The sequence below is a fragment of the Atractosteus spatula genome, chromosome 14, assembly GCF_055471065.1.
Source record: "Atractosteus spatula isolate fAtrSpa1 chromosome 14, fAtrSpa1.hap1, whole genome shotgun sequence".
NCBI classification, from domain to species: Eukaryota; Metazoa; Chordata; class Actinopteri; order Semionotiformes; family Lepisosteidae; genus Atractosteus; species Atractosteus spatula.
In genome coordinates this window covers 11,136,496-11,148,097 of record NC_142719.1, presented here as the reverse complement: position 1 = coordinate 11,148,097, position 11,602 = coordinate 11,136,496, and the positions used below count along the sequence as shown (strand labels likewise).

General features: G+C 44.0%; 1 protein-coding gene across 1 annotated transcript in view; it reads right to left on the bottom strand.

The window, feature by feature from the left end:
* Positions 1 to 11,602, bottom strand: part of cnksr1 (connector enhancer of kinase suppressor of Ras 1) — a 50,131-nt gene that overhangs the window by 2,938 nt on the left and 35,591 nt on the right. Inside the window, exons 14-20 of the mRNA XM_088932258.1 lie at positions 10,405 to 10,580; positions 8,317 to 8,390; positions 6,922 to 6,993; positions 4,959 to 5,032; positions 2,481 to 2,554; positions 1,336 to 1,456; positions 832 to 1,016 (exon numbers count right to left, since the gene is read on the bottom strand). Coding sequence (XP_088788384.1) covers positions 832 to 1,016; positions 1,336 to 1,456; positions 2,481 to 2,554; positions 4,959 to 5,032; positions 6,922 to 6,993; positions 8,317 to 8,390; positions 10,405 to 10,580 — 776 coding nt within the window. The remainder of the gene's footprint in view (positions 1 to 831; positions 1,017 to 1,335; positions 1,457 to 2,480; positions 2,555 to 4,958; positions 5,033 to 6,921; positions 6,994 to 8,316; positions 8,391 to 10,404; positions 10,581 to 11,602) is intronic.

Below are 11,602 nucleotides of genomic sequence, written 5' to 3'. Positions count from 1 at the left end.
CAGATTTTTGAAGTGCAATACACAACTTAGTAGTTGTGTAGTTATGCATTAATTCTTAAAAAGAATGCCCAACACAAACTTGTCTTGTCTTCTATTGTGAGAAGCTGAAATATGAAAAACCTAATGATCTAAGATGAGATAGCACTACATGGTGCTGCTAAATGTCTCACGATCTGAACAAATACTTTAACTGAAACTTATGTTACATGTCTGAGTTTCTAAAAGATACTCTATATGCAGTGTAATATAAGCCGTCAGGCCCTAGACTTTACTAGCCACCCGAGACTGTTCCTTTGCCCAACATAAAAAAAGCTCAGACGTAAACACCCTATGCACAAAAAGGCAGGTCCCTGTTACAGGGAGATTTGAGCTTTTGAGAGTGGAGCTATTGAGAGTGATGTCATCTTATACTTCTTACAGTTTTGTCTGATTGTCAGAGAAGGTCTTTGGCATTGCTGCCTTGCAGAATCATGACCATAGGTTCAATTCTGAACCTGGGGTTCTGTCTGCGTGGAGTTTGTATGTTCTCCCCATGTTCGAGTGGGTTTCCTCCAGGTGCTCTGTTTTCCTACCGTAGTTCAAAGACATGCTGGTAGGTTAATTGGATTCGGAGAAAATTGACCTTGGTGTGAGTGTGTGCATGCCTGCGTTTGTGTCTGTGTTTGTTCCCTGCAATGGACTGGTGTCCCACCCAGGGTGTACCCTGCCTTCCTCCTGTTGCCTGATGGGATAGGCTCCAGCTTCCCCGTAACCCTTAATTGAATGAAGTCGTTAGAAAATGGATGGACGGATGTTGGAAATGAGGGGTGTGGAATGATGCATCTTCCTTACTTTAAGGGTACTCTGCAGCGCCCGCAGGGTGTGTATTTTCTCATTGATGACTGGATTCTTGCACCTCTTGATAAAGGACTTCCGGAAGTGATCTCTGGTCAGCGGCTGCTCATTGCCGATCAGAGACACGCCCCCTTCCTTGAGACGATGAAAAAGAATGCCCATCTCATCTTCAGGGGCAGGTGCTAGAAAAATGAAGTTAGATAAGAAATTAACAAAATCCTGGTTTCCTGATATCCCAGTTTTTCAGGATTATAGCTGAAGTAGTTAAGAGTTAATGTACTCAAAATCTAGAAGCAATATTTGAATATCACATTTTGAGTTTTCAGAAAATCAGTGAGATAAAAGGTTACTAAAACATCTAAGCAATCTCATCTACTGTGAAATTAAAGACTCTCTGGATGTTTCAGTCATTTGTCACAACACAAGAGTGCGACATACAGTACTTAATGTTTTCCTATAAACCAGTTCAGCATTTCCAGGAGAAAGCTGGGAGCAGGGTACCTGTCTGGCTTTTGTCTGCGGCAGTAGTCATCACTCCTTGGGTCAGGATTGTTTTTTGGGGCTGTTTGTCTTTGACTTTCATCCTCGGCAAAGTGTTCACAGCTCGGTCAGAGGGCTTTTTCTGAAGACAAAAAAGAAATAAAATGACCGGAAGAAATACCACATGGATGAAATAAATAAAAATGAGAGTGTCTTCTCTCGTCTTCTTCCAGAAGGCAGTTGGGTTGACATTTTCACTCCCACCAAAGACAGGTCATTCTGGACATTTCCACCTCCAGACATACCAAATTATTGGAGTATACTCCCAGCAGGGAGTCAGTCCACCTCCACTGGAGATTACGCCTGGAAAACTGGGTGGCACCGATTTTACGAGGCGTTCACAGATGTGCATGGAGGTAGTGGACAGCTCCCTGGTTTTCTCATAGGATGTGACAATTGCCATCTCTCCCTCTAGTAGTTTGTTGTAACCTGAATAGCACTTCCTGTTGGAGTTTTCTTTGTCAACCACCGCCTGCAATTCCTCAAAGGGGTCTAAATTGATGTATTTGCTAGGTCTGCTATTGCAGAAGTGCATGTACCGCCAATCACTGTCATCAGTCTTCCTTCCCACAGGACAGCACACTGAAGGTAAAAATGCCTGGTGTGCTATTACTTTACAATCCTCAGAAATCAAGGGACATACCAAGGATTTCCACTTCTTTAGAGAGGACAGGACAGGACACTCCTATGGAACACATCATCATCTAACATTTTGGTAGACCAGTTTATGTTAACAGTAACATAACTTTGCCAGTTTAAGATAAATTAATCTTCTATTTTAAGATTACAAATGATGAGGAAGGGAGCTTCAGGAAGACCTTACTGGCCTTACAGGTAGTCAAACAGTTTGGTGCGCCACATAAGGTGCAGGTCTGTATGCCAGCAGGGGGCAGTATCTGCTCATCTTGTGTGCACGTCTGTATGGCAGCAGGGGGCAGTATCTCCTGGTCTTGTGTGCAGGTCTGTATATGGCAGCAGGAGGCAGTATCTCCTGGTCTGGTGTGCAGGTCTGTATGGCAGCAGGGGGCAGTATCTCCTGGTCTTGTGTACAGGTCTGTATGCAAGCAGGGGTCAGTATCTGCTGGTCTTGTGTGCATCATACTCACTGTCCCTGCTTTCCGCCTGGAGGCTCCTGGGGACCTTGGTCCTTCGTCTTCAGGCTCCGTCTCACTGTAACAGTCTGTAGAAGGATGCAGGACAGCAGTCAGCACTGACACCCCAACCCAAACCTAAAGTGAGCAGCAGGGGTCTGCAGACCTACAGCCCCAGGCCTACAGTCATTCAGGCACTCAATCAGGAGCTATTAAGCCATTGAAATTGCCTTCAATGAAACATGTATCTGCTTGACTGGACTGGAATCCAAAGGAGCCTGCAGCAATATTTATTTTTGAAGGAAGTGTTGGCAGGTTATAATCAATGACCAAACTTACTGGTTTCTTATTTATTTGTTTTAGAACAACAGTACAAAGTTTTTTCCGGTTCATTTAAACAAAGAACCTATACTTAAGGTTATACATTATACACTAGTCTGAGCAGCCTGCTGAATTTATAAAGATTATTGTCAGGAACACAGAAAGGGTTGAAAACACCTGTTTCCCTTCCCTGCTTTGAAATTTAATATCAGACACAAGTGTTCAGACTAGTGTTGCCCATCTCTCCCACAAGTAGCCATCAGCCTTCTGGAAGTCAGAAGAGGACTATATCAGGTTGCCATGGCGACCTCCCCCTGGGGAAACCATTAGGGCAGCACTAACAAGGGGCAGAACGATCTCTGAGCTCTACATTAAAATCACCAGCTGCCACAAAGTCATGTAGGCACAAGGCTTTTCAGTGGACAAACATGCTGGGGGAGAAGCCATTACTCGCTCAGTTCTAGCAATCACACAAACACTGGCCCACCTACTGTTGCAGCTTCTGTTAATAATAAAAGTTAATTAAAAATGACAGAATTTCCTTGCACTTCCCTTTTTCTACCTCAAGGACAGAGAAAAGAATCTTCCATTTTTGGATAAATAACGGGCCTTCGTTGACATTGTTGGTTTATGGTTTCTCTTTGCTGCAGCCAGTACTAGTGGGCACACAAAGTGCAATGACCTCCATTACACAATGTACAAAAGTCATGACATAATGACTTGATCTTTCAGATCTGTTATTTTTATCATTTACAATAATAAATTACATATATCAGGGGCCCTTTTAGTGTTGAACAGAGAAAACAAGGGAAAACAAAACCCATATTTAAAATCCTTAAAGGCACTAACGAAGACAACAAGAGGATTTCATCCATATTTACAGTGAAACACAAACCAGAGGGCACAAGTGGAAACTGCATACAGTATAAGTGTCCTTAAAAATGAGAACAGGAGGTACTTCTTTACCCAGAGGGCTGTGGGAGTGTGGAACAAGACAGGCAAGAAACAGCTGGATGAGATCCTCAGATCAATTAGTTACTATCTACCAGCCAGGCTAGAATGGCCGAATGGCCTCCTCTCATTTGTAACCGTTCGAAGGTTCTCATATGAACCCACCAAACTCATGTGCATATCTGTTGGTTGAACCCAGATACCTTCACACCAAGTCCTTCACAATACCCATGCCAACACAAACTCCCAGTGCCAGAGGTCTGCCCTGCGTCATTCTTCTCAACAGCAGCAGCATATTGTGAGTCTAAAATGTATTTAACAACATATCCCCAGTGACAACTTAGCAGGCCAGCACAAGAGACTTTAGCTTGTTACATCTGCTGTCAGGGCTGGGTCCAGCTGCAGCTGAAACTCTTCTACTGCTGTGCTTTAATTGCCCGAAACGCAACACGTTTAATAACTGGTGTAATTAAAGCAAAGCGTGTTGCTGACTTGTTAATCAGCCCAGGTGAGAATCATCAATTCAGGCGCAACCATTGCAGAGAAAGGGGTGTTGAGACAGACCTCCTGTGTTGTTTCTGAGGAGAGCTCTACACAGCACTCTCCCACAACTGGCAGTATTCTTTCCAGTAACCATCTTTTCTTAAATCCCAAAAACCTTTTAATAGCAATATAAATTCCTTGTTATGATGTTTTCGAGATTGTTCTCAACGTGGCACAGTAAGCCACTCTTTTGTGTGCAGTTTTGCCCCTATCAGAATGCTTAAATATAAGCTCCTAAGCTGGCAGGTACTGCACACACCCACAGACTGCTAGTACCAAGCTAAATACCTATGGCAACAGAAGGAAAGCACCATGACCCACTCACCAAACACATGGGAGTATGAGAGGACTCCTTAAAAGCCGGGGTGAAACAAACTTAGCCTTTTGACCTCCCCTTTGGCAGATAAAATAAATACCACTGGGGCTGTCCCTATCTCCACAGACATCTGTGAACATCTGCCTACAGCAGGTGGACCAACATGCTGTCAGGGCACCCTCTAATGATGTGGGAGATTACATCACATTATCATGTAGCATTGTACACGGCTAAAACAATTAAAGGATATCTGGGGAGGAAAATTCCACTTGCATTACTTAAATGTATCAGCGTGCAGAGAAGAAAAGCTGTATTTCTGAGAATTTCAAAAGCAGATAAGACTAGATCACACTCCGGCCTACCTTCTTCGCTGTTTGGAGGGTTGTTCTGGTCTTTTTTGTGTTTTTGTATTGCAGAAATTAAATAGTTGATCCACCTGGAGGAGAAAAACCAGGGTGACGTCATCATCAACAGCAAAAAGAAGCTTTAGGGAGTTAATGGTGGCAATATCTCCTGGCTTGTTAAAACCTTGCGCAGTGGTCTGAAGCTCGGCGGCCTGCAGAGGTCTGAGCCTCTAGTGTAGCCAGTGAGAGTGGTCTCTTCTCCCACTGGTGCCAGCGAGGCACTGCAGAGCCTTGGCGAGTGGAGGTGACAGGCGAGTGTTTCTGAAAGCAAAGTGGACAGACTCACACCTCCCAGATAAAGGAGACAGCAGTGACCTGGCAGTGGTGAGATTCCATATTAGGAAGGCAAAAAAAGATTTTTTTAAATTAATTCTACTTCCACTTTAAATCCCTCCTGAATTAACAATAGTGTGTGAATGGCTCTGACTAACAATCAACTGGTTTAGCGGCATGTTAGCGTAAAACCTCCTATAATCATGTTCAAAATACTGTGCCACTGAAAGTACAGTAATGCATTATTAGGGATCTCAACTCCTGATCAAAGGGTAATGGATTCAAAACTCAGGCGGGATACGGCTTATGTAATCTTAAATAAAAATATCACTCAAATGGCTCCAATAAATGCCCTGCTGTATGAATGGATCTCCAGGTTTCCTTCTGAATTGACCAATTCATTTACTTGGACAAATAAAGGAATAAAAAACGTAGCAAGGTTTTCACAGTTAAAATAATGAGCTGACAGCAGGGGGCACTGGTCGACTTTAGAAGCTGAAAAACCTGTTTTGTCTCTCGCAGTCTGTGCTGTGTGCTCTGCCCAGCCTGCTGACAGATAACTGCACCCATGCTTCGTGAAGATAACAGAGCTTGTTTTTAGATCCACACCAGCAAGAAAAGATAAGCTAAAAAACCCATAAAAATGACTCCCCAAGCTATTCACTGATCATATTCACTTCTATATCCTTTTATGAGTTTCTGGATAGGGGCTGGAGAAGCGACGTCACTTTTCCATGAATTGCTCTTCCGCTTTTTTAGCTGTCTTTTACCCATTTGTTCCTGTTTTACCAGTAGGCCTTGATGTACAACTACTTTTGTTTAGTTTTACCTTGAACGGGCCTGATAAAACCGCATCCAGAGTCGGCTTAAATATTTGTGGTAAAAGGCGCTGGCAATACTTGGGTCTTTCAAAGGCTCCCCCGTGGCAAATCAAAAAAGGAGTGTTTTTAAAATATTAATTACACATCATGTCGGGCCAAGTCGCAAAATAGATTTGCCCTCTCAGTCAGATAATTAGCACACTTCTTTTGCTGGATGGGAAAGCAGAGATTATGCTCTTCCACGGTTCCCTCCACTCTGTATCTGTGAGAGTTGCTTTCTGGTGCACTAACGGCAGTTCTGGGGTGCCAGGTAGAGTGAGGGGTGCTCACTCGGGGAGCCCTGCTGGCCTGAGATCATGCTCAAAAATTTAAACGAGTGCTCAAGGGTAACAAAATCCTAGGGATCAACAGGGCCGTGATTGGAACCCCCTGTGCAGTGCTAAAAGCACAGGATACTTCAATGCCTTTTGAGAGACCCAGTGAGTGACATCACCATAACAGATTTATTTCTTGTAACATGAGAATGTCTACACAGACTCAGTCCGGAGCACGCACAGCTACAACACTGCGCCAGAACAGGTGCTGCATCTAGGAGCCAAACTGATCAGTAACCTGTCGATTCCGAACCGGAAGAGTGGAAAAGGTCCCTTTTTCTGCTGGTCAGCTCTCTGTTACAGTACACTGTGCACCACAGATCCAGCCATAACCCACAAAGCGGAGTCCGAGCAAACAGGCAGAGAAGAGCTCGACCACACCACCCTGTCCACTGACCCTCAGCACATTTCAGCAGGACAGCAGGGGGGAAAAGAAAAATGCGCTTCACTTACTTGCTCATGTCTGAAACATTGTCCGCGGCGAAGAAAAAAGTCTGGAAGCGCTCATGGCACACTTTGAACACGCTTGAGAGGAGGAGGGAAAGGAAAATAAACAGCGCTGTTAGACCTTGTACGCTCCGGATTCAGTGTTAGCACAGAGGGAAGTCTCAAGAGGCGTCACACTGAAGAGAGGAACCTGGCTTATTAACACTGCAAACACCCTCAGCCTCCGTACCTGAACCACACTTCAACAAGGAGTTTTACATCTGTTTCAATATTATAAATGTGTTTTTAGCTGTGGAAAGAGAATCTCGTTTTATTGTTATTGACACTATGTGTTAAGTATAAAGGGAACCAGTGATGCAGGCACTACACAATAAATAACAATAATAAAATAGTGAATAATACATAATAAAATGACAATAAGGCAAACAGGAAGAGCAGCACAAGTTTTACAGAAAGCATAACAAAATGCAAGAGTTACAACAACTTTTCAGACAGTTTCCTCTCAAGATGAGCTTGCCCATTTTTTGCATGATCATAAAATATGAAATTCTAGGCTCCCAAGTCTTCATATTGAGAGGACAACTTAAAAGTCCCTAACATGGACAGTTAAAATGCTTTCTTTATAAAATTAGGACACTGCTTCTACTGTGTTTTTCCAAATGAGTACAGGCCAGTCCTGCAATGGAAAACACTTTTCATTTGTTTTTTTCTACCCATCACCCTTTATTTCTTGTCTCCCCAGCTCTCTGCTGGACAATCAGTGGATACTGGGTAGGAAGTCTGTCTGGCTGCTAAAGGTTTCAGCCTCTGCAAATGACACTGCAGAGAAAGGCAGGACGATCTCGCCTCTCTCTGCAGGGATGTGATGGGAAAGAGGAGAGAAAGAGGATTCTGAGACAGCAGCAGACTGCAAGAGGTGCATTTACACTTAAGAACAGGCTGCCCACCTGTGCAGTTGAAGCCAACAGCCTGGCTTCTTTCAAGAAGAACTCTGGCTGGATGAGATCTGGGATCAATTAGCTATTAACTACCAACCAGACTAGATGGACCAAATGGCCTCCTCTTACTTGCAACTTCTTATTTGCAATTGTTACGATCTCAAGAGCAAAAATGCAAAAACTCCCAAAACACCGAACCGAACAGGGTTAAATGACTACAAGACTTCAAAAGCTTTTCTTCTAAAGCGTTTTTTCTTCTTCATACACAAGAAAACCACAAAGACAAAAGGACAGTCACCGTTCAGGAAAGCTCATTTTCCCTGTTCTTCTTGCGCAGATATTCCGCAAAGTGTTTCCACTTTGATGTGGTTTAACAGGACAAGCAGCTCGTTGTCAAGTCAGTCGGGCTCGCCTCCTGACTTTCTGCTGAGCAAATTAACACTGACGCAGATTGCAGACTTACTATTTACGCTTGTGTTCCCCAGCACTTTCAATGCTGTAAGCTGATATATGAATCAGGCCCTCAGCTTTCTCTTCCTAAAATAGAAGGAAAGAAACAAAACAAATTCACACAGTGATGTCTGTGCTGTGACACCCTGTAGTACATACTAAATAACAAAGCCAATCAGCTCTTTCTCAACATCTTTGCTCAATGCAGAGATCAAGAGAATTAAAAATAGTTTGTGCCACGCATCAGCAACATTGCCAACTAGGTACAACTGTGCCCAAGGCTCAGCTTTTGCACATACCAGAGGTTAACTCTGAATGCGAAAGAGCATGTGATCATTTCACCATATCTTACAAAATAACAGGCTGATATCTGCCACAGACAGAGAAGAAGCAGCATAGAAAAAGCGGTACAGTTAGTCGTTGTCATCAATGTACCAGGGATAAAATTTGCCTCAGTGCTGTCTAACATAGCCACAGCTATTTTAGGTCCTTCTGGTACCTGTGACTTGTCCTACATTTGGTAGAGTATGTGCTTATGGATGCTAGAGCTCTCCATCCTTTGTCTGGTGAAAGCCACAACTTTAAATTTCAGAAATTTAATCTGCGCCTTCTGCTTTAATTCATGCTTGTTTTGTTTTCCTCAAATATGCCAAGCTTGGTTTTGCCCAGACATTAATTGAGCTGCTGCCAAGACAAGCACTTTGTTTCCACTAATGCAAATTAAAACCACTCAGCTGTGATTAATTTCCCTTTTTTTTACTATAAAGCAAAAATTGATGTTGAATACTGGCTGATTCCATACATCATATTCTCAGGCCTCAGTCTTTGCCAGGTATTAGCCTTGAAGTCACTGTGTTCGTCTTCGCCCAGCAGGTGAATGTCTCTTTCAAGCAGAGCTTGTTGTGGCTCACAGTACACACAGTTTCATGCAGATCAGACATGGTTGCTGCCTGAGCACTAGCAGACACTTCACAGACAAATGAGTTATTCAGAATCCCGAAGGCATTTTTATCGGTATTTCAAAAGACAAGGACCAAGTATTTAAGAAATAAATGCACTGCACAACTATGTTACCATTTAGTACAGTATATAAGGAAAAACATGTTACTGACTTCACTGTTACTGTCAGGTGCATTTCTAAGAATTGGTTTTCCTTCTTTGTGAAATACATCTGAAAATGCTTCGATTCATCTAAAAAAAAAACACTAGCAGCATTCTAACCAAGCGATTTTGTGTTTTTTCACCTAATTGTTACCAGTAACGTTACGGGCTCTAAATCTGTTTTATTGCGAGTATAAAAAATACAATGAAAATGAAGCTCAAGGCCATCAAGAGCATCAAACAGAATTTTAAAAAGATGTTAGATCCTTTTAGTTAAGAAATGAATTTAAAAAAAAATGTTTTATAATTTCAGCTCAGACTCCCCTTTTAATCAGGGTCCCCTGGTGTGTTTATGTGGCAGGTGCCGAAGTCAGGCCCATTTTAAATCTAACTCACACGCTAGTTACAGCCTCAGAACTTGACTGCTTTATACTGGCTAGAAGAAAGGCAAACAAGATCCACTCTCAAATATGGGCCTGCTTCTGCAATTCATAATTTATAGGCAGGTTAAAGATTGATTAGATCCGATTTCCCAGTCTGAAATAGAAACTTAAAATATTCCCTTTAATTAAAAAGTACAACTCCTAGCAGTCGACTGTTTTAACTACTGTCATGTTCAGTGAAGCTTCCTCCAGTCAGAGCCTGTTAAGGTGACATAACTTTGCAGAGCCTGAAAGGTGTGGCAGATCCGATAGGTCGCACATCCAGATTTTTGGCTCTGGGACATGCCTGATGCCTGAGAGACAGCAGATTGCATCCTGGTCGGACACAAATCCAGCTGGCGAGACTCTTTTCAGGAAACATATCCACCCCCCACTGCACGAACAGGCGGATCCCATTCAGATTTTACAACCTGTTGGCCCTGGCGCCAACTGGCGAGGGGGAAAAAAAGGCCCGATTCTCACATTTAAAATTCAAATTCTGCACCGGGGGGCTGGGTTGTACAGCGCCCGGCAGCTCGTAAAACCTGAACTGGATCGCCAGGGGAGCCCGGACTCACCTGCTGGCTGGCGTACCAGTACAAGGAGGGCCCCTTCAGCACGAACCAGAAGCGCTGCCACTTCTGCGCCACGAAGACGCCGCTGTCCTTCTTCTTCTTCCACAGCCAGCCGTCGCAGTCTGCCCGCCCCAGCTCCCGGCACGAGACCCGCCTGCGGCTCATGGCGGTGAGCGTGCCTGCCGGGGAGGAGGCGCGCCGTGAGTCACGTGGGCCGCGACCCCCCCCCCAACTTCCGCTCGACGGGTTTCTCTCGCCCTCAGCCGCAGAAAGTGTGGGTGTCGTCTTGACGGTCCCTTACATTCTTCTCTAAAATTGGGATCCCATTTCTCAGGACTCAACCTGAAGGAGCCCCTTTTCCCAACAGCGCTTGGAACAGCTCTTGGAGTCCATGAACCTCGCCCTGCTGAGGGACTGTTTCTCTTTCTGCACCTTTTTGTTTCTGAAAACATGAGCGGGCCTTACAAAAGAATTACACCACTGGCTTTTCTCTCTGCTTGTGCAAGCGGTTTGCTCACCCTATCTGTCCGGGCCTTATGCAACAAGCGCCTTTTGCACAGAATACGCACGCTCCCTGGCCTGGCCAAAATAGTTGAAAACACAAATGAGGGCTATTCTCCTGAAATGAACATGAAATATTCCCCTGCCCAGTCGATTTCATGTTCAAACTGCTCTTGTTTCTCACAGAGGCCCAACATTTCATTTGAGGGGAATCCTAATATTTTGGCAGGTGACCAAACATGATCCAAAAATACTAACTAGGACTTGGATCTGAGTTTTATTTTTTATACTTTTTACACCTGCCCCTACGGCTCAACTGTTTCACTACCCAGATACCTGCAGGGGGAACAGGAAATGTGGCTGCTGTGCTCTGACACCCCCACTATCGGGCCCCTCATCACTGAGCTCCTCAGTGCCCTACGCAGGTGTACAGTAAGTGTCATTTGGAGGAACGACTCCTCTCTGACCGACGTCAATGCAAACTCCCAGAGCCAGGCTAGGGGAGTTTTGATACTCGACAAACAAGCTGGTTGTCCCACCTTATGTTGGGGGAGCCAGCTGTGCACTATCCACTGAGGAATTATATAATTACGACCCGGATGACAGATGGCTGATCAATAAACTGCTAATTTTTTTTAAGTTCCATTACAGAGCTTGTTTTCTTAGTAAATCTTTTCTCTAAACCACAATCGGCAAAACA